Source organism: Coenobita brevimanus, chromosome 72 (genome assembly GCF_032717465.1).
Source record: "Coenobita brevimanus isolate Jiangsu-jjx chromosome 72, ASM3271746v2, whole genome shotgun sequence".
Classification (NCBI taxonomy): domain Eukaryota; kingdom Metazoa; phylum Arthropoda; class Malacostraca; order Decapoda; family Coenobitidae; genus Coenobita; species Coenobita brevimanus.
In genome coordinates, this window is record NC_137025.1 from 1,536,920 (window position 1) to 1,560,700 (window position 23,781).

The following is a 23,781-nucleotide window of genomic DNA, read 5'->3' on the forward strand; positions in this document are numbered from 1 at the left end:
GAAGAAAGCACGTCCCCCCCTCCTTCCCCCCAGTGGACAACAAGGTTGACAGTTTTTTGTCCATAATAATGTGATGCACAGGGGGAAATAGACAATGTTTTACCTCTATGGTACAATACAGGTTTGCTTATAATGTAGCTAATTCGTCATCGTGAGGAACAGCATTATGGATTTTCCGTAGGTAAAACTGGTTAGGGTCGGCATCCTCCCCAGGGTCGCCCATAATGACCTCCATGATTGGCTTAACCACCTCAGACTGGCCTCTATGAACCCAGCAATGATAAAAATGTAAGTGTAAATGACCTGACATGTGGAGGTAGACCACAGTCGCCCCCAAATACCATCACCCAGACCACACCATACCATCACATGTGATCCTCCGAACTGTTACCGGTATATGACTCATATTTTGGAATATATATCCGTGCAGTGACATGAAATGCCGTACCGGTACAGGTTTTTGGACATGCTTTGCCTGTTTCTGACTGTGCAGTCGATCAAACCACATTGCCACATTAAAAGCAGAAAGTAACCAACTGCCAGCCATGTTGGTTGATATACATTATGGGAGAGTGTGTTATATCCAAGCTGGCAGTATCGCATTGTATTGATCTTCCCACCTGGTAAAAAAAAAAAAATGGGAAGAATGTTGAGTAGTATATAACGATAGTTTTGCTAATACTTGACTTTTGACAGTGTCCTAATGACAGTATTTTTTTCCCGAAGTAGGTGTGAGGATGACACTGAACCGGCGGGTGCTGAGGCGGGTGCACTCGCCGCTGCGGTCGCCATGCCGCAGCAACACCTCACTTCGTAAGAAGGCCCTCATCCGCCAGATCAGCGGGGAGGTCCAGTTTGGTGCAAGCTCTAAGGCCAACCTCAAGGTGGTGGTGCGAGTGAGACCCTTCAATCAACGTGAGCTGGATAATAATGCCAAGTAAGATAAAAAAGTTTATGGGATGATTTAAAGAAGCACAGCATTAGGATATAGCAGGTGATTACATGATAGTGTTCAGAGAATGTGTGGTCAGATAACAGTCATAGCACTGAGTGAAAATTGTACTGTATGGTAATTCAAAATTATGGGTTTGAATGCCATTTTATATTACAGGGAGATATTATTAGAATTTATTACTTTCATTCCTCTTCCACTTGCTCACCACCATTCAGGGTGTAAGTACCAAGATGCTTAGTGAAACAGTCCTTTTCTGCATGAAATTTTAAAAATATTTGATTGTCGTTGTCTGAAGCTCTGTTTATATTTGAGTACAGTATTTTACATTCTTTACGTGCATGCTGCACAACTTTCACGTAGTAAGAAAGAGTGAGGCTAAGGGACTTCTAGCTGGCTGGATGAATTTTGTGCAAAGAAGCACCTTACCAGGGATTTGGCACCCCTAAACGTGACTGTCTGGATTGGCATTATTGGATAAGTATATAGTATGTGAAGCAACAGAACTTGGTGAAATTTTTTTTGCCTATCAAATGCAGCCAGGATTCTGTTGGCTTGAATGATGAGCGAATGGAAGCGTGGCCCATTGAATTGGGCAAACTTTGGCTGTCTGGACGCTGTTATTCCCCATCCCGCCCTTGAGTGGGACAGGAGGGCCGAATGATGTTGCTGATGAAGAAACAGTATGCATGGTATCTCATTATCATCCACACCACTTTTTCTATCTAAAAATGGGACAAGATAGAGTCTGGAGAGCAAGAAATCTTGATGGAATGAGAAAGTACCAAAATCTGTCCAGTTATTAAGAATGAGGAAGTACCAGAATCTGTCCAGTTATTCATTTACTTCATTCAAGCCTCTCATAGGCATACCCCATCCATGCTTGTGGACTTGGTAATTACCCATCAGTCAGTCAGACTACTAATATGTGTGGTATATTATATCCAGCTGTGTGGTTGATGTTGTGGATGAGCACATGCTTGTGTTTGACCCACGCCGTGAGGAGGACGACTTCTTTTTTAAGGGAGCCCGGCAGCGGACTAGAGACCTCAACAAAAAGCAGCATCGTGAACAGAAATTTGCCTTTGAACGGGTCTTCTCTTATGACTCAACCAATGAACAACTTTACCAGACCACCACACACGACCTCCTCGATACTCTCCTTGCAGGCTACAACTGCTCAGGTGAGACTGTGTGAGAGAGAAAATATGCATGTCTGTGTTCAGAAATAATCTAACCCTTAATTTTTACATTTTAAAATTTATTCAGTTATCCATTTTCATTTGTTGGGGTATACGATGAATGGCATAGATTTTTTGTTTTATTTCTGTTCATTTCATTTCATCCCCCCCCCCCCTGTAATAGGGAAACGTCATGCTTAGCAACATGAAAATAAACTACATGTCTAGCACTGAGTGCCTTCATTGCAGTGTTTGCATATGGAGCAACAGGCGCAGGAAAGACGTTTACCATGCTGGGTACTGAGGAATGTCCAGGGATCACCTTCCTCACGCTGATGGAACTGTATAAACGGATTGATAATCTGAAGGAGGAGAAGACGATTGAGGTGGCAGTCTCTTACCTTGAGGTTAGTATAGAATCACAACTAAAAAAAAGAAACAGTTGAAGCTGTTGCTGTTTATCAAGTGGTTTCCGTTTAGTACCGTATTTCGCGGCATATAAGACGCACTTTTTTTGTCTCAAAGTTACCTTAAAATATCCCCATGCGTCCTGCATGTTAGACTAAGGCAGGTTAGTTAGGCTTCACTGAGAAGAAACTCTTATAAAGATGATCATCTCAATGCTTAGCAACCACAGGTGTTTTCTACAGTATGCAGACTTGATTTTATTTTTAAAAATAATATACACTAGTGTGTATATGCAGCAGATTTTAGAAACACCCGAGATCAGAAACACAAAACTTTCATGGGTTTGTTTACAGCTCAACTGGCTAACATCGTGAAGATATTTAGCGGTTTAGCAATTTAACAGTTTAGCATCCGCACTATTCCAGCAAGCTAACGTACATGATCACTGGTGAACTGTCTGCTAACCTTCTGAAAGGCAATCATGACCACTTTGCTTGCCATCCATTCACTAACGAGCAAAGCAATCATGCTGGAGAGATGCTGGCTAGTGAAACTGCCAAGTCATTAAAACAGACTTTCGTCACGTATGGAAATACAGTAACCCTAATTAGGTCAGTTACTTTTGTGACATTTTGTGAGTGTATATATGCAGCAGATATTAAAACACGCAAGTTCAAAAACACAAAGCATTCACGGTTTGTTTTCAGCTCAACTGGCCAATACCGTCAAGGGGTTTAGCGGTTTAGCAACTTAGCAGTTTAGTGTCTAGCGTACACCCTACTCTAGCAAGCTAACGAAGTTACAGCTTCACTTTTTCAGCCAAGTGAAGTACTTTAGCAATGTCTATGCAACTCAGGACACACCCAATTACAGTATTTTGTTATGAAAATAGGATAAAATTCACTGAGTAGCATAACTGATGCAATATCTGAAATAGCAGTGCCTGACGGGCATTCATATCAGCGTTCGCCATTTCTGCTGTATTCTTAGCAGACGAAGCGATCAGAATGATTGACAACATTCACTCTCTGCATCTCTGCTGCCTAAGCAAAGCTCTCATGATCGGCAATGGGGATCATTTAGGCCGTAACGTCCAAATTTGTTAGGTTAGGTTAGGTTAGGTTGTAAAATCGTTTGCCATTTTGGACGTTACGGCCGAAACGACCAGAATCCTAAGGTGTAGGTGAGAGTTTGGTGTGGGTGTAGTTAAGGAAGTAGAAGTGGGAAGAGTCAGGCTAGGGAACTGATAATCCGCTTATTATAATCCCTTCAGCCCAGCAATGTATTTTATAGGGTAGTTTATTCATGCTCGCCATATGATTTTATTCAGTTCAGGAAACATGTACTGAGGAGGTTAATGTGGGCTGTATCAAATGCCCCAAGTCTGAATATCGCCTGTGCTCAGTTAAAACGATTGCCAAGTTAAATTCATATGAAGTGTGGTATAAGCAATTCAATGGATGGTACTGAGGACCATTTACTGTATGAAAGTGACAGTGAAACAGTGATGATGACCGTGGTGATGACTTCCAGTGATGCTTCAGGACTCGGGGGAAGTAGTGATGAATTCTCAGGATTTGAAGACGAGTGAAATTTTCACCATGTCAGTAATATGAAGTGAATATAGGTTTTAGGTGATCATGACAGATGCAACCATGGAAAATTTAGGATCAATGGTGCTGTACACCTTTAGTCTTGCACTGACGATGTTTGGATGAATAAATTGTTTGAGATGTTTCATGTCCTTAGCTGATATTTATATTGAACAACCAAATACATTTTGATGTTTTTGGCATATAATAAAGCCACTGGGTACTCCAAAACGGACTGATGTAAATGTTTCAGAGGTGAGCGAATGTTGCATGTGGTGTGTACATGTGTGCGTGTGTGTGTGTGTGTGTACCATAGCGACTAGGAGGCAGCAGTGTTAAGACCAAAAATGGATGTTTTCACAGTACTCGAATGTTTTGAGATGGATGTCTGTTTTTAGCAAATTCTGGTAAGAGAAATATGCATTTTTAATTGTTGATGCTGCAAGGAAAACAGCTGACAGTAAGGGAGTGATACTGGGAGAAGAGGGTTGAGCTAGTTGTCTAGCGCTTGGGATGCAGCAGTGTTGCTAAGAGATAGTTTCACCATTCTCGACATGTTTTGAGATGAATGTCTGTTTTTAGTAAATTGTGATCAGTGAAGAACGTATTTTTAACTGTTGATACCGCAATTGAAACATCGCTGACAGTGAGGAAGTGATACTGAGAGGAGGGGGTAGAGACTGCTGTCTAGCGACTGGGAGGCAGCAGTGTTACTAAGGTGTAACAATGGATGTTTTCACCATAGTATGTTTTGAAATGAATGTTTATAGTAAATTATGATCAGTGAAGCATACATTTTTAATTGTTGATGCTGCAAGGCAAACATAGCTGACAGTGAAGGAGTGATACTGAGAGAAGAGAGTAAAAACAGCTGTCTATCCTGTTCCCAAGCAGCCTTGCTATATTGAACTTTGGTTGTACAACATTGTAATTTGTGTATTTACAAGTGCTACCTTTTTATATTATTTGTGGAGGTAATTACAGGTTAGTTAGAGTGCATGATTAATGATGGTGGTCGTCTGATATTGTGCTTGAGTCAAGGCAATGTGAGGAAATTCCGTAACAGGTGTGGACTATGACGGGGTTCTTTTAGGATAAATGAGCTGATGTGAACATTCATTGTATTTTATGTTTTCGTCAGTGAATGAAAGAATAGAGTTTATTGACTTCATTTGTGGTTTTAAATTCATAAAATATTAAAAACTGTTTATATCAGTTTACTGATACATATTTATCAACAAAGTTGAGATGGCCTCGTGGTTTGAAGTCACGTTTTGTTAAGACGGGGTTTTGTTTCCTCTTTTCCTGTATCATTCTTTGTACATAAAAGAAGAAACTAAAGGATGATGAGCAGTACTGAATAGATTCTGAAAGGTGAGTGTGTATCTAAGTGATAGTGGCTCATATCAGTCACGTTTTGTCAAGAAGGGGCATTGTTTTCTTTTCCTGTACCATTCTTTGTATATAAAAAAAGAAACCAAAGGCTGATGATCAGTAATGAATAGATTCTGAAAGGTGAGTGTGTATCTGTGTGGTAATGGCTCTTATCAAGAAACCTTACTGCAGTCTTGGTTGGGGCAAACTTTTTTTTCACAGAACTGCCCTGCCAGAATTAGGGTGCGTCTTTCACAATGCTGCGTCTTACATGCCGCGAAATACGGTATTTTATTTTGTGATGCTAATTTAATTTTAGGATTTGTGTCTAGCACTTGCATTATTAAAGAGTAACTGTCATGGCAAAGTACTGTAAATTTTTTGATCATGCTATTGATGGACATACATCACCTGCTAAGGTGTAATATTGTTTGGTTTTAGTGATCGTGCCGTATTTCTGCATCATTTGAGTGCTTACCAGGTGTGCAGTGAGACTGAAATTAGGATTTTAGTTTTATGAGGTACTGTATAATATCTGATTCTGTCACATGTATTGTTTGTGCCACACTCATTCACCCAGAGTCCAGGCACTTGAGTGGTAGCTAAATGAGTGTGGTCCATTTACTTAGGCAGACATTTGTCAGCTCTCCTTCTATCGGGTCCCCGTCCATAAGTGGGAGAACAGCTCAAGAGAATGATGTGTTGTCTATGCCTTTGTCAGGTGTATAATGAGATGGTCCGTGACCTGCTGCAACCCGGGAAGGCCCTGTCCCTGCATGAGGTGGGTCAGCAGGTGATGGTGCCAGGACTCTCTCTTCACAAACCGGCGGATGCAAAGGAACTCATGCAGATGCTGGCCCAGGGGAACCAGAACCGAACTCAGCATCCCACCGATGCAAACTCAGAGTCGTCACGCTCGCATGCTGTATTCCAGGTTTGTTGCAGCCTACCCCTAAACCCTTACAGCACTTTAAATGTTCACCTTTCATGTACAGTTCTTCATTGTGGAGAGGAAATTTCTGGTAGTTTCTGCTTTTTCCTTCCATGGACTTCAACATGTAAGACCATATTTAAAATGGCACAGAAAGCTTTGTATTGCCCCTTCCATTGCAAATTAGCTTGCATATTACACTTTCAATTTGTAACTCTAAGCCATTGGCCACCCCGTCTGGGATACATGGCGTCTGGCAATGAATGAATGAATGAAATTTGTCTGAATGCTTTTTGTGTCATTTTAATGTCGATATATTTGCTAAAACAATATACTAGAGGATATTGAGGTATAATATGACATAGAGTAACTTGCTAAGAAAGAGGTGTTACCAAAACTGCAAAACCACTTATAATACAGGCCAAAGTGAATGCCTTATCTCAGGTACTGTTTAGGAATGACTCATGTTGTGAGGTACTGGTAGGTCAGACATTCACTTAAAAGTCATACATGAACTGCATATAGTGTAAAGGGGTAATAGGAATTAGCAATTTAAATTCTGTCACTTCAGCTTTTCTTTGTGGATTTAAGGATTAGTCTGGTGAATCTGTTACCTCTCTTCTGTTTAGGAAAGACCTACAAGCTTTCACTTTTTATTCCATCCATCATCTAATCACTTTTTATTGATTTATTTATATTTACCATTTACTGTGTTTTTATTTGTTTTCAAGGTGTTTGTGAAGCAGCATGAGCGTCTTGCATCAGGTCCCAAGACTAATGTGTCCATCTCCAAACTGTCCATGATTGACTTGGCTGGGTCCGAGCGAGGGGCAGCTACAGGGTTCAAGGGAGCCCGCTTCAGGGAGGGCGCCAGCATTAACAAGTCTCTTCTGGCTCTTGGTATGTACAGTACAGCAAGTTCATGTTATGAGTAAGGGATGAGCCTGAAAATATCAGTTTATTATGTATTACTGCTCTTGTAAATTATGGGAATCTGGTAAAACAATTTCATGGGCAGCAGTGGAACTTTTAAAATGGTAGTCTATGCTTTAGTTTACTGTGAACTTTTATAGCAAAAAAAGAATGTCAAAAAAAGGTGAGTTTTAACAAGGACCACCTGTATTAAAGACTTTGGTGGTAAGTAACTCTTAACTTTCAGAGGCTGTCAAAATACTTTGAATTTGACCAGATATAACTTGATCCTGGTACCTTCTGCATGGTGTGGGCTAACTTTCTGACATCTTGCCAGGAAACTGCATCAACGCCCTAGCAGATGGCCAACGTCACATTCCATACCGCGACAGCAAATTGACACGGTTGCTGAAGGATTCGCTGGGAGGCAACTGCCGCAGTGTCATGATTGCTGCGATATCCCCTGCCTCCACCACCTTTGAGGATACGTTCAACACATTACGTTACGCCAACAGGGCCAAGACTATCAAAACCACTGTGAGTGTATGCATAATTCTGTGAAGGTTTGGTTACTTTATATATACTGTATGCAATATAGAGAAATAGAGATAATGCATAGAAATATAGTACCGGTAGTATCTTTTTATTTCCATCGGATACATTTATGTGAAGCTACCAAACATGGTGAATGTATTTGGCATATCTGATAGAGCCAGGATTCCGGGGGATCGAATGGTGAATGAATGGAAACATGGCCCATTGGATTTGGCATATTTGGGCTGTCTGGACGTTGCTACTCCTCACCCTGCCCTAGGGTGGGAAAGTAGGTCCGGATGATGATGTAAATTTCACTATTTTTGTGTAATCTCTGAAAGGAAGGTTGGTGTACCATTACAGCATAAGGGTTACTGAAAATAATTGTCAACACTTTCAGAGCAAGAATTTCCCTTGAGTGAGTCAGTTTCTATGATAATCTCTAAAGTGTTGAAAATACTGTAGCTCAGCCTTTGTACTATACATAGCACCATCAGGCTTCATGCATTACTGATTTAGCTACTGTTTCTGTGGCCTTATGCACATCTAAAGGTGGACCCATTGAACTGCAGGCTCAAGTAGTTGTTTTCCTGATGTCCACCTACCTTCTGCTGGGGGATAGGGAGGGAGGTGAATGACATTAGTATAATTGGTAAATGACGTTAGTATACTGGGCAGTGGAGCTGTCCAGTTATGTCATTGCCACTGCATGAAGGCATATCTTTCAGGCTCTGCATTGTACATTGAACATTGGCATTGATGAAAACTAGGAGAGAGTCACAGATCAGCACTTCTTTTATCCTCAGATAAAGAAGAATCTGTTGAATGTGGACCAACATGTGTCCAACTATGTCAAGATTGTGGCTGACCTGCGGGAGGAAGTAGTCTCTCTAAATGCAAAGGTAAGACCAGTTTAGCATGGATGATACTGGTAGATTCTTTGTTAATTAATTCTCAGCCAAAGTTTGTGAGTGATGTGGTTGTGACATTGGTTTTGATCCGCTGTACTTGTGGGTTGAAAAACTTCAACTTGATTTGGCCCATAAGTGTTTACATATAAGGGATGGTTGGGGTTTTTTGCCCACATAATGCTGTAGAGTTGAATGATTAATTGGTTATTAACTTTTTTTTTTTTCTACGAAACATTTAAACCCTATGCTCAACTTAGGTACTTGATCACATAATGCTATAGGATGAGATGATTAGTTATATAAGTTGCTTTATATTACTGATGTTTTTGAGTTACACCTTTCATGATAACATTTCTGTAACCATGTATTCAACTGATGGACTTAAACCATAGCTAAAAAAGTATGAAGAAAAGGAAGCCGAGTGGGAAAAAGAACGAGCCTCCCTTATTGCTGCACAGACCCCAGCCCCAGCATCAGCCTCAGAACTCACACAACAAGAGAGACTCGACTATGAGGCCAGAATTGAGGAATTGGAGGCTCAGCTTAGGGTAAAGTACTTAGGTCATGTTCCTCTCACATCAGGCATCTTTGTAACACCTCTGCCTTGTAACATATTATGCCTGTTTCACTTTTCCTCTCACTTGAATCCCTTTTGTAGCTTCTTAATACTGATGTGGATTGTCGAAGTAATGCGCAAGGGTATGTTAATGCCCCAGTGCAGAAGTAAACTATACCTTTCACCATAACTTGGCCCAGATTATCATCCTTCTGCAACTTACTTGACATAGCTTAATGACAAAAAAAGACAACACTATGGTTCTATGTTCTTTCCCTTTTACCTCCCTGTGACTAGTATCGTACACTGGCGTTTACAACTCGGGATTCAAGATTGAGAGGTGGTAAATTTAAGCCAAGTTTGAGTAAAATGACTACAGTAAGTAAGGGGTGTTAGGAAACCTGTACTGATTGGAGTCTGCTGTCATGGGAAGTTGGATTTAACCCTTTTAATCTAGTGACATGTTTATTAGCCAATTTCTCATTCAGCCAGATGATCCTATTCAGCTGGGAGTCTTTTTGAACTGGGAGAATTCAGTAGATCCTTGATTACTCCTTTCAGTACAAGTGGCCTTGCCCAGCTTGAATAAAATAAGTCATATTCAGGAGGTTAACATTACTGTGGTTTTTGTACATGTTGCTGAAGTTATCTTACAAGGTGATGCCATATCTGTAGTTGGATATTAGATGTTGTTTAATTGGAATTCATGTAGAATTTTTATGTTGTATTAAACTAGAGTGAATGGAAGCATGGCTCATCGAATTGGGCAAGCTTAGGCTGTCAGGACGTTTCTACTCCTCACCCTGCCCTAGGGTGGGGAAAGGAGGTCCGGATGATGATGATGAATAAACTAGAAACTGACATATAAATGTAGGAAGATATTGGTATGGCATGAGAGTAGAAAATGCTGGTAAGTAGTAAGAGCAGTTGGTATTAGGTTGATGAGGAATGTGTTCAGTATGTGTAAGTGTATAGGAGACATACTGTGATTCATGAACTGATTGTATGGTAGAAGTGTACAGTATGATTAAGTGGTATGGTTATGTGGAAAGAATGTATCAGTATGTTTTCCAGATCCTGCCTCACCACATTCTTAGGTGGGGGAGGAAGTCAGGAGTGTGATCTATGATGTGAAAGATTTTCTAATTTTGTCCTCAGAAAAAAGATACGAGCAAGAGTGAAAATGATATAACAACAGAGACAAATGAAGCCCAACAGTCATTAGAAGAAGCCAGCCGGAAATCGAGGATGCTGCGCTGTGAGTTGATGAGGCTTGAGAGTGCCGAAAGGGAGATGCAGTTCAAGATACATGCCGCCACCGCTCGTCTTCACCGCATGCAAGTTATTTCCTTTGCCTCACAAAAACTTGATAAAAGTATTGCCCGCTGCCAGCGCACCCTTAGTAACTTGGCCAAGCGTTTAATCCACATTGCTAGTCAGAAGCAGGAAGTTCAAGGAAAGTTAGGACCCAGCTTGGACCATCTGACGCAACTTCGAGATCATCCAGTAACCACACTTCCACCTCACCTGGCTGACAAGCTTATGGCCAATGTGAGTCAAGATATTGCCATTGCAACATGTTACTGATTATATGTTATGCCCCTCTTTTTTTTTTTAAGCTCATGAGTTACCATACCACCATTGCTATAGCATACTGATTTTATTTTGTGATTTTTCATTACTTCAGGAACATATGTATAATCGGTCTTCATTTTAAGGCAGGGTTTTGTTCTACAAATCATAAACTTTGTCACTAGTAAAAAGAATTGTGTTATCCAGGGAGCAGTGCATGAGTACCACCAGCACTGTAAGTACCTGAGTGGGCTGTTAGAAGAGGGATTCAAGGAGCAGAGTGTATCGGAGCAGCTCATCATCCAGCTGCTGCACGCCACACGACAGTTTTACGTCCAGCTGCGTGCCGACAACCGGTGCACTCCCACCTTCACACAAATTTTCCAGGTTGGTCTTGGATCTTTTATTTACTTTTCCTCATTCTACAGCTTGCTCATATTTATTACTGGAAAAATGAGGGCAGTTGTCACGTACCCACTTCATATGTATAATCAAGGACAGAAGATGGCCGGCTGTTCATTGTATCTGCTTCACACTACGTCTGTCACATGCTTCTCTAAGGCATCATGTCAAAGGCAGTCATCTTTGAGTGGAGAAACCTACCAAGGTCTCACAACTTGGGAGTATTAGCCAGCAGAGGAAAATGAAGTATAAGAGGTGAAATCTAAGAATGAACTTCTGTGACAGTACCCAACAAGGTCACCAGTGAGTATATAATTCATGTTTGTTGTACAGGTTTTGAAGTGGCATATTATTCTGTGTACCAGACAGGATGTACATTTTCATTGCAACTATTAATTAGAACATGTTTATAAGTTGGTTTAAAACTTAAGTATTCAGTGAGTATATTGGACCAGTTTTAAGATATTTGTGACAGTTTAGCTGTTTGTTTTCATTCAAATCTTGTCATCTTGCAGTTTGATTAGCCTTTAGATGCTTGTCTCAGTTGGAGATCACCAGTTTTAATTTATTTTTTAACTCCTCCCCCATTTTTTTCTATCAGAATGCAGTTCAAGGAAACAAAGAAAATACATAATGTTGATAGTAAGCTGAGTGAATGGAATTGTAGTTGTTATAGTCCCAGGCTTATCTAAGTGTGAACTTGATGTATAGCAGGGTGTCTTTGCCATTTTGCAGTCAGCCACCTTCTGTACAAAAATTACGTACTTTTAACCCTTTCGAACACTTGAGTCCAACCACTTCCAAGTACTGTGTGACCCCCACAGGCTGGGCCCAGACCTTACACACCACACACCCCTCTCTCAGCAGTGTGCATGGCATCAGAAAATGTTTCCATTTAACTTTCTCCCCTGTCATTATTTATAACTATTGTTAGGAAATTGCTGCATGTTATAAATAAGTAAATGATCTTCCTAATGAATGTGAAAAGGGGGGGAGGGAATAAATTACACCCATACCCCAATTTATGGCATTGTTGTGTACCAGTGAGATGTTCAGTGAGCGAGTATGTCAGATATCGCAGCAATTTATATATATATATATATATATATATATATATATATTGTATATAAAAGGAAGATCGTTTATTCATTTAGCTATAACATGTAGCAGTTTTATAACAATACAGTTATAAATAAGGGCAGGGGAGAAAGTTGAATGAGGCAACCAAAAATCATGGTGAAAAAATACCGCAACCGATATGGTTGGACGCAACCTGAATCGAAAAGTGCGAGTGGTCGTATTTCACTTGGACGCAACCTGCGTTTATTAAGTGCGAGCAGTTGGATTTTTTACCGAACCATCGTGTGAGAGGGTTAATGACATGATCGCCTCTCAGCTGTGGGAATGGCCTGATGAGGTGGACCTGAGCTTGCCATTGGTTTGTACAATGGATGAAGTGTGGGTGGTGAGTGGCCATCTAGTGCATGGTGGTTATAGGCATGACTAGAGGACTACTCATCCAACCTCCTCCATCACATGCATCATAGAGAGTGAAATACAGAAGCACATATTGTGTAGGTGGAAGGTGTTACAATTTAGCATTGTTATGCCGTTGAGAATGTGCTAAATACTATACCTGTATCTGATGGTAACCATGTAACCAGTTGACACCTGGTGGTTTAATGGCTTGAGGTTTTCGAACTGGATTGAGCCTATAAAGGTTTATATGCAACGGGTGATTGGAGTTTACTCATAATGCTACTCACAGTTGAATGAGGCTGGTCATTCATACCGTAAATGTCAGGACTCCGTAGCCAAACCCCAGGCTCCAACACTCCTGATGGGGCAGAAAAAGATTAGATGGTGGATGGATTGAAGTTGTGTGATTGTATTTAATGCATTTTTGAAATGGTATAATGGTGGATAAATTACAAGGTGGAGGAGAAAGGGTTAGGAAACAACTGCCTTCTCAAGAATATTTCCCAGAAGTTTGAAGACGAGTTAATGAAGACTGTTCTTGTGGGTGAGTGATGCTCAAGTTCATGTGTTCTGAGTCATGACTAGAGTCTCACTCATCCATTATGACAGCCACTTACAGCAAGGCAGATCAGATCATCAGAATCCAGAGATGATGCCCAGAATGAGAGGTATGTCAAGTGGGGAAATACTGCACTGAATATAGTATGTGAATGAAGTGGAAGGGGAGACAGAATGAGGTGAAGGAATGGGAGTGAAGAGTTATATGAAACGGTGGTGTGAGGTGGAGGAAGAGCATCCTCATGGTAGAGGACAGGGTGACATGGAGGCTATTTTTGTTTGTGACCACTCTTTCCAAGATTAAGGTTACTGGCTGTAGATAGATGATAGATAATAAAGGTCATCTGCCTAGATGGAAGGATGCAATAGTGTTAAAGTAGGGTGTGAGGAGGATACTAGAAATGCTCCAGAGGCTTTGTACATAACCACATAAAGAAAAAAAAAATGCATAGGTGATATAGTTTGTTCACACATGAACCCAAGCTGCCAGGCCAGAGAGAGGAAGAAAACTGATCAGTGCCCAGCAGACTAGTCAGTTCAGGTTCCTAGGGATTCACTGGATCCAGCAGGTATCCGTATAAGATCAGGATATCCTGAGTGAATTTGTTCCTCTGAAGAAACCCTTTGGTGGAAGCAGTCAGGCTTAGAACTTTCTCTCACATTTGTGTTTCCCTACTGTACACCATCATCATATAAAAATATGAATTATTAACAGTTGCTATTCCTCTCCCTGCCCTACGGTGGGAAAGGAGGTCCAGATGATGATGATGATGACATTTGTTTTGCTTTGAGTATACAGTAGCAATCTTTATGCATATATCATATTGATAAATAAGAAGTACCTGTATTTTATGATGAGTACTGCAGTGTTGGCACGAGGGAATGAATGATTCATGTTGTGATGCAGAATGTGGTGGACAGCCTGGATGAGAGTAAGATAGCATGGGCAGACCAGCAGGCAAGCAACACATGTGAGAGTGAAAGTGCAGGTGGCAGCCAAGGCACTTCCTCAGCTGGCAATACAACACTGCCCCCTCTGGATGCAACTTACTTCTCCCAGCTTCCTTTCACTTCTACTGTCCACATCTCGCCTGTAGTCACCCAGGACCGTCCGAGGCCCAGGTAGATATGCCCTCGTTCTGAGAGTGGGGAGTTTGTGTAGTATCGGCTTGGTTTTTTGTTATGGCTTGCAAAACTCGTTTTCCTGAGCAGACAACCTCTATAACCCCCTGTTGTTTTGGAAACCAGAGGTATATGTTTAAGCTTAATAGTTTTAAGGAGAGTTTGATGCTGACCTATGATGAAGTGTTAATTTAAGCATATATGAGATCCTTGGTTCAGTTAACCTACTAGTATATTCTTTTATCCAGGAAATCAAGCTTGAAGACTGACAGCAATTTGACAGAACTTCCTCAGTTGCCGTCCCAGTGTTTGGCTTCAGCAAGTGACCCAAGACCATCACCTCTCACTTTTTGTAGCCCTGTAGTGGAGGAAGAGGAAGTTTTTAGACTGAGTGAAGATGACAGCTCTAACACACCAACCAGCTCTGAGCCAAGGCAGCCTGTTCCTTCTTCACCAGTCTTGTCTGCTTTCAGCTTCAATAAAGAATCTGTTGACAGTGGACAGCTTGGAACAGAGAAGTCGCCTCGTCTCCCGGTGATCACTACCCACCTTCCTGTTCTCCCAGTTAACAAAAGCAGTACATCACCTCCTTTGATTAGTACATCTACAATACCCTCACCTCATACATCAGACATACCACAGAGTAATGACTGCCAAACAGAAGCTGGGTCACTAGGCTTTGTTAGCATATCACGGGAGTGTGGCCTAAGTGCAGTCACTGCCACTAATACAGACTCTATGAACACCACCAAAGTGTTGGATGATATAGAACCTGTAGATTGCTCAATGAACACCACATTTTCAGTTACACCAGGCAAGGCGCTAAATACAACCATAGAAATGCCTTCTTCCGATGCATCCCACGTCCGACCTGTTGATGTTAGTATCGTCACTGTGTCCTCAACTTTAAGTGCACTTTCTGTTCCCACGAGGAAAGCAGATACCATCAGCTCCTATGCAACTCCTGCTTTTAATAGAACATTTGCTGAAACCTGTGCTAGTAGTGGTCAGATACCAGTCACAACCTCCAGTCAGAACACTAGCAGTGCATCACAAAGTCTCTCCAGAGAGTGTCCCCAGAATGTCCTAAGTGCCAGTGATCATGTAGAGGGAAATGAAAGTGTAACTGAACCTGATTCCACTACAGTCAGACATCAAAATTTTGATCAGTCAAGCAAAACAGCCTCTCGCAAGTTGTTCTTACCATCCCTGGACTCTACTTTCTGTGTAGGGAATGATTCAGGACTAATGGAAATTCCAGCTACCCCTTCTCCTCCTGTCATATCTGTCACAGGTATGGTACTGGATAGAAGTTTGTATTGCATGGTGTTAATGAGCATGCATCTGTTGACTGCTGATGCTTTTATACATAAGTATGAACACATTGATTTTAAGTGGTAAGAGTACTCAAGTTTGGAGTGAAGGTTGTGCTTTTCAGTTATACAGTGGTGTGAACCTTCATGGGGCAACTGCATGTCTTTGTCTGGTTAAATGCTGCAAGGGAAGTAGATGTGATACCTAATGCCACATCTTGAGGGATTGTCTCAACAAGATGATCTCCAGGTATTTCTGTTCCTCCTAATGAGCTATTCTTCACAACAGCTTGCCGCCATCCATTACATACTCATGCAGGTTAGAGACCCAATAGAGAGAGAGACTGGACAGTCAGCATGTTAGTGCAGCAAATGGATGTTTGCGGGGCATCTCTCAAGTACGTATACAGATCAGTGATCACTGTTAGATATAACCAGGCCACTTCACTGCTTATTATATTTTATGGTGCATTTTTGAACATTTGTTATACCGTGTTTGCGCAAATGGTGCATTCTTAAGTAAAACTTTATAAAAATGAGATTGCCCTCTGTGTAGGCTATCCGCTAAGCTAATTTCAAAACATATAAAGATCTGGGACGAACTGCCAGATGACGCCAGATTGATTAACACCAGCAGCGTTAACTTATTTTGGCCACAGTTTTTAAGTTTGATGGAGTTTTGGTTGAATTTAAAGACTTGTTGTTCTTAATATTCATAATTGTGGTAATGTGATTTCCAATGGGATATTATCTAGGCTTACCTCCCCATTTGGATATAGGCTAAATACATGTACAGTCCTACCGCATTATCCAGCAGTATTGCATACCAGTGGGAGTGTTTGGTCAGTGAGTGTGTTGGAACAGCTTTCCCCTTAAGATACTGAAGAAAAGCCAGAGATGCATTCCAGGCTAAAACCCAAACGCTAGTCTATAGAGACTAACACAGAAACACCGTAGGTAATGTTATTATCCTCATAAACAATACTATTGCTAAAAAATGAGACATCAAACATCACATGCAGGAAGGTAAGCTAGGCAGGCAGCTGGCAGTGAACCAAGTAGGGGTAGGGGAGGGCGGGGGGATGAGGAGGGAGACAAGCAGGGGTGGGGGGACTAGTGAGGGAAGCTGGAGTGGGGGGACAGGGAAGGAGACAAGAAGGGATGGAGGGGGGACGGATAGGGAGACGAGGAAGCCAAGCTGCCCTCCCCCCTGTCTCTTGCACTCATGCACTCGCTTACCTCACACACACACACACACACACACGCACGCAGAAGACAAGTGTGGGAGGGTGGAGGGATGGGGAGGGAGACATGCCTGGCAGTGTCGAGTCTGGTGGGGGATGGAGGAGGGACCTGGGGGAGGGGGGGGGGAGAACCTCATGCACCACCACATTCGTGTTCAGACGCAGTCATTCCAAACCTAGGGAGGGGTCTAGTGTTCAGACTTATGAATTGACGGTCTTTCAGATTGTGGGAATGTTCCCCCATTTCTTTTCTTCGATCTAGCAAGTCGTCAGTTAGCCATGCACCAGATCTCTGGGTATGCCTGTTATATAAATAAAGCTTGCGTAGCAAAGCTGATGACACACACTTGCAGACCAGCGTGTTCATCACAATCTCCCATAACTTCCTTCATGGTGGATCACAATGGAGTCGGAAAAGTCTTGTAGAAGGTCCATGAATGTTTCTTCACCCAAATGCTGCACAATCAGACCATTGATAAGGGCAAAACACTAGTAAACGAACACAGTCCCGCCCATTGTATGGCTACAAATAATTTGGTTTGTCAGCATTATAGAGTATTTAGGCAGTTATTATAGTGCTAACATGTACTTGAAGTAAAATCCATTTGAAGAGATGAAGATTAAAACTGAAATCCTCAGTAGCTCAGATTAAAAAAATATACTACAATTATAGCGACATTTCATTCATCAACCAATCATGTATCAGAGCAGGTGACAAGATGTATTTTTAGAGAAATCTGCAGTCAGCCAGCGTCCAGGTTGTGAGGTGTTTGCACTAAAGTTCCGCCATGTTGGCCAACCAATCAGCAAGCAGCTGAAAATATTGGCTGTACCGTCTCTCTTTCTATAGGGTTTCTAGTTTAGGTTATCTCACCCACATTCTGAATTTCTTGGTCTCCCACTGATGTTATAGTCTTTCCCACTTCCAGTCAGTCTTTTTTTGCACTCAGTTGGCAAAATCATCTCAGTTATTTTTCACAGATCTCTTAATTGTTTTACCCATGTATCTGTCACACCACAATCACTTCTAAAGTAACTTGTTCCTCTAGATTTATGCCCTTTAAACTTTGTTCACACGTCTCTCCTGTTTATGTACATTAGTGTTAGAACTAAGATGCTGTTGATCTTGTTCACTTGAATTTTGTGGACTGTTGTCAGATAGCACAGCGAAGGTGTCCCCAGCAAGCTTCGAAAGGGGTGATGGCTTATTTGCAAGTGTGGTGTAACTATTTCACTTGCTATATTCTCCTGTTAGTCCTGTAATATACTTGTAAATTTACTACATATACTGTATCCTGTATATGTGTGTGTGTGTATATATATATATATATATATATATATATATATATATATATATGTACATATGTATGTATGTGATAAGTGGGTGCATAAGAGATATAGTGGTATTTGAGATAGACTGCGAGATAATGCTGATTTCATGTGTGCAGTGTGTCAGGGAGACCGTGTGGATATTGCCAAGCATGAAAGGATTGAACTTGCTGGTGAGTCTCTTGAGTGTGTGGAAGAGTTTTGTTACTTGAGAGACATGTTATGTGCGGGAGGTGGGGCAGGAGTTATCTCTGTGGCCAAGGTAAGGAGTGGTTGGAAGAAGTTCTGGGAGCTGTTGCCGCTCCTGACATTGAGAGGGCTCTCCCTCCTGGCTAAGGGATCTTTGTAATTAGTATGTGTATGGAGTGTAATACTGTATGGTATTGAGCCTAGGGCAGTAAAGGAAGAGGATATTCGGAGGCTCAAACATACAGATATGGTAATGATTAGGTGGATGTCCAGTGCATCCTTGAGTGCAAGGCCTGGGGGAGCTAGGTTTACAATGGAAGAGGTAGGGTGGGACTGGAATATATTGGTGTTATGATGAGGAGAGGTAGATTGAGATGGTTTGGGCATTTGGAGAGGATGGGAGATGGTAATTGGGTGCAGAAAGTGAGAAGTGTTAATGTTGGGGATAGGTTAGTGAGATGTAGACCAAAAAAGACCTGGGGTTATTGAGTGTGACCTGAGGGTTTAGGGACCAAATAGGGAAGCTACCAGATACAGAGCAGCATGGCTAGTCACCATTAAATGACCAAGGCTAATGCTTGCAAGCATGTTGGAGTCTTCAAAAACAAAAACAGTATATTACAGTTTGATCTTTACTAAGTAAATTATAACAGGAATCACTGTGACGGCACCAGCATCTTCAGAGATCGACACCAGAGCAAAATCTGCAAACATAAACGAGTCTCTACAGAGATCACCCCTTCAGTTGCTGACACACAAGAGTGAAAAGTTTGCCCCTGATACCACTGTCACTTCATCAGATGTATTAGTGGCACGGGCTAAAGTGAGAAAATTTACAGCACTGTACTTATGCTTTATACTACAGTAATTCCTTGTACAACATTAGATGTGTTCCTAAAAACAACCTTTTCTAGTAAAAATTGCTTTGATTGAAGTTTTTGTTATACTGCAAGAAAGATGATTTTCTCTAATGCAGATATTAAATATGTTATACTCATGACTGAAAATAACATCAGACTGTATCAGATGTAAATGGGTTTGGATGTTTTGTGTGTATTGTATATAGAAATTTGTAAATAGGTTAAAGCAGTGTACTTTATATTTATGCTAGTGAGAGTTTTCAACCACAACTCTTCACTGTACATTTTGACCACTTAATATTGGACTCCCCCACTAATATATTGTATGAGGAGTTACTGTACCTTCGTAGCAGTAGGGAAAGGTTTAGTATTACCATATTTTCCAACTCATTAGTATACTTGTTTTTGTCATCCTGATTTTATTAATATTATTTTCATACAGAGCTAGAGTGGGATACAATATAAGAATGAGGGAAGCATAAGAACAAGAGAGAATTGTTGACATCATTCCAGGGGAAATAAGTAACACATACTTCAAGCCTTTGAAATCCGAGGTCATAGGTCACAAGCAGCATTTATATAATACCGTATATATAATATACTGTATAATACCCCCATATTTAGGTGAGAAAAGTGTCGGAATGATGATTTTGTATTCTACGCCACCTCCTCTTCAGGTGAGATTAAAGGTTGGCAAGATGATGATGCTGATGAACAGTAACCCTTTGCATCAAGGCAGTGTCATTTTCAGCATATTCTAACAAGCAGTTTTAGTCAATTTGGGAAACCATTCATATTGAAGGGTGATATTAAAGCTGTTCGTCTTACAGATAATTAAATTTGTCAGGTGGCAAGAGTAAAATGACATACCTAGGTTCAGAGGGTTAAAGTAGAACAAGAAAGGTTGTATTCTGTGTTAATGTTGTAACCTCAGGTGCATTTTAAATGAGAACCCATTGGACTACATGCTGTAGTTGCCTCCCTCCTGCAGTCCAACGTCTTCCTGTTTAGAGATACGAAGTACTTGATGGATGTTTGTATTACAGGCAGTTGAGACACCCAGTTCTTTCAGTGCCACCACATGAAGGTATCCCTTTCCAGCACAGGTAGAGTAATGATTGTTTACATTATACATATACTTGCATTGAAATGTTACTTATATCCATTCTCTTTTATTTTGTCAGTCTAAATCATTGAAACCTGGCTCTGGTCTGACACCTCACAAAGTGGGGACACAGAGCAGCATCACCCCCACTAAGACAAGCATGGGGCGCACCATTTCTTCATCCCTGGGTCGTGGTGGCAATGGCGCCATGAAGCGCAGTGTCAGCACGCCCTCTCTCACCACAGTCTCGTGTACTACCAAAGCACCCAGACACTTGCCTAGTGCCAAGAAGAAATTCCCGGGTAAGTGTAAGCTTACACCAGTACAGTACATCTCCTCCTCATACATAGTACCTGTTGTAGATCAGATGTAAAGGTGTTTTATGCACTTTAGTTTGTGAAGAATAGCTGAAAGGATGGACCTTGTACTACTTTATCAGTATTAATGAAGCCAAGAATTCTCAAGACATGAAGAGTGAATTGTGATGCTTGGCTTGTTTACTGATCACTATTCTGATTTTTGCGTGTGTGTGTGGGGGGGGGGGTGTTTTCCTGTTTTATTAATTTCAATTTTGCAGTAACTCTGTACAGGCTCAGTGCAATGCTTCATCCATTCATATGTAAAATTTTATTTCTTATTATTTTATATATTTTGCCCTCACCCTCATTCACATGCCTTATCATGCCCATTTTCGTATCCTGATATGGTTTGTACTGTACTTGTAGCTTCATAATATATACATCATCATCATCATCCAGACCCCCTTTCCCACCCTAGGGCAGGGTGAGGAGTAGCAACGTGCGGACAGCCCAAGTTTGCCCAGGCCAGTGTGCCACGCATCCATTCTTTCATCATTCAAGCCCCTGGAATCCTGGTTCTGTCTAATAAACCAAAAGCTTTCGCTACATTCTGTAGCTTCACATAAATGTATCCGATAGAGTCAGTCCAAACGCTGTCATGTTAAAAAGGGGTGCCAAATCCCTGATCATGCACTTCTCACAAATTTCATCTAGCCAGCTCGTTATTTTCAGTCCCCTAACCTCACCGGCTCCCATACCTCTCTTCCTCACACATCATCCACCATATCTGTTCACCTTCTCCTTGGCCTACTTCGCTTCCTTCCACTTTTAAATTCACTTAGATGTATGTTTTCCATCACTCTATTGTTTTCCGTTCTCTCCACATGACCATATCATCTCGGTACACTCTCTTCGATTCTGGTGTCCGCAGACTTCCTCACTCTGCATCTTTCACGAATCGCATTATTTCGTGTCCTATTCACTCTCTGTATTCCACATACCCAATAATACTCATCATCATCCAATTCAGTTTTGCCCCATGAGGAGCATAGGAGCCCTGGGCTAGGCAAGTTGGTCCTGATGTTTAAGATGAAAGTGACCAGCCTTACTCATCCCTGAGTGGCATTACGTGGGCAGTAAACCTCAACCACCCCATGGACATAAGCCTACACGGGCTCAATCTGGCTGGAGCGCCATAATAACCCACTAAACCACCAGGCACCATAATTTGGTTATATGGTTACCATCCAGTGTAGTAAATGATTTCCTGGTGTATAGGAAACCATTTGGCTTGTCACTCATTGTAAAGTCACCCATAGACAGTAGGAAGGGGAAAGAAAGACGAGAGGGAGGAAGGAAAGAATGACAGAAGTGGAAGAGAGGAAAGGGCAATCACCCGAGAGCAGCACTACATCGAGTGAGTGGATGGTGAACGCCTCCACCCAACACATCCCAATAATGCTAATAAAAATGTATATATAACCTTCTTTACATCCTTTTTTGCATTGCCACAGTAGTACTTGGGTGTATGCTCTGCTAAGGTAACTTAATTATTTATCTTATTCAGTCTGCATTTGACAGGATTCATTATCAGTAGATCCATTTTTCACCACTGCCACTGATATTCATTTCATCCCTTGGGCCCTAACCCCAGAGGGGGTGTTTTGGAATTAGGTGTATTGATGAGTCTTCTATTATATTCAAACTAGGTAATATTTCTTCAGCATGCTTTAAATGAAGCATTAGTAAACATATTACAATGAGCAAATTTTCAACTAGGGCTTGGAGGAGGTGTACACCGAACAGGTAGCATCCTGCACCCCAAGACATCATTTGTTAATCAAGAGAATGTTCCCCCTGGATCGATCAGGAAGAGTGGAGGTCAGTCATCCATCCTTCGAGAGACTGTCTCATCTGCTGCCAAGCATGCAGTAGGAATCGGCAGGCCATGAGGGTGGCAGCCCATTGGTCCCAGAGCAGAAAGTCCCATTCATAACAAAGACTGCTGGGTTGCTGTATCTTCAAGGAGATGTCAAGTTATTGATGCTGCTTCAGAGGGACTTCGTAGCAATGAAGAGGTGGAAACGGCTGGGCTAAGCAAGAAACATCCTAATAGCAACTGCAGTACACTTGTGCTAGGAGCTTCAGTAGAACATTGTACTTGTTTGCAGTCACAGGAGCCATGCCCTGAGGCTAACATATTTCCTTACTCAGCTGCCTTTACCAAAACAGACCAGCCTGGTGATAAATTTGCAGTGACAGAACAAATAATAAACTTTGAACCTTGGAGCATTCACAGAAGCCCATGGTTTAGTAAGAGATGCTATTTGAATTTACAGCATCAAAACCTGTCGTGCTTTGAGTGTTGATTGCCTGGCTAGATCTCATATTCATTGTGTGCCTGATTGCTTTTCCCCACCGTTAGGGTAAATAACTTGCGTGACCATTGCTCCCAAGGTCAGGACATTGTTTTATTGCAGTTATGTACAATAATCCCCTGTTGGTACATGGTGGTGTATCTATATCATGATGGAAGCGGTGTGTAGGCCAGCAGTGTTGTATGTACTGTATGATGTAAGTGTCAGTTTGTGTTAAAGCAATGGATTACTGTATTATGAAGCTTACCTTTGTTTCTTTAATAAATAAATAAATAAAAATCATTCATGCATTTGAAATATATCTTCGAGATGTCATGAGGCATAATATTTTCATCTACTGGTATGACAAATTTTTGGTAATTCATTGTAAATACTATATTTTAAAAATTATATTGAGGTATCAGACTCAAACCTAAATTAAACTGCATAGCAGTTGCTTTCTCATATTTATCACAGATATAACAGAAAAAAAACCCACATCAGTGTCTTTGCTTAGGTCATACCCTCTTAACTCATGGTCATTTGATGAGCCATGATCATCTGCTTACTCTGTGACTGCCCTGTGACTATCTATCATCAT

At 41.3% G+C, this 23,781-nt stretch overlaps 1 protein-coding gene across 1 annotated transcript; it reads left to right on the plus strand.

Moving 5' to 3' along the window:
• Positions 1 to 735: 735 nt before the first annotated feature.
• LOC145407220 (uncharacterized) lies at positions 736 to 23,450 on the plus strand. The gene is made up of 15 exons (XM_080278255.1): positions 736 to 937; positions 1,901 to 2,136; positions 2,383 to 2,540; positions 6,229 to 6,441; positions 7,170 to 7,338; positions 7,688 to 7,887; positions 8,691 to 8,786; positions 9,188 to 9,293; positions 10,523 to 10,902; positions 11,131 to 11,310; positions 14,270 to 14,484; positions 14,733 to 15,778; positions 19,213 to 19,382; positions 20,604 to 20,826; positions 22,603 to 23,450. Exons 1-15 carry the CDS (start codon positions 738 to 740, stop codon positions 22,773 to 22,775), a joined length of 3,765 nt encoding a protein of 1,254 aa, XP_080134381.1. The 5' UTR covers positions 736 to 737; the 3' UTR covers positions 22,776 to 23,450.
• Positions 23,451 to 23,781: the final 331 nt, after the last annotated feature.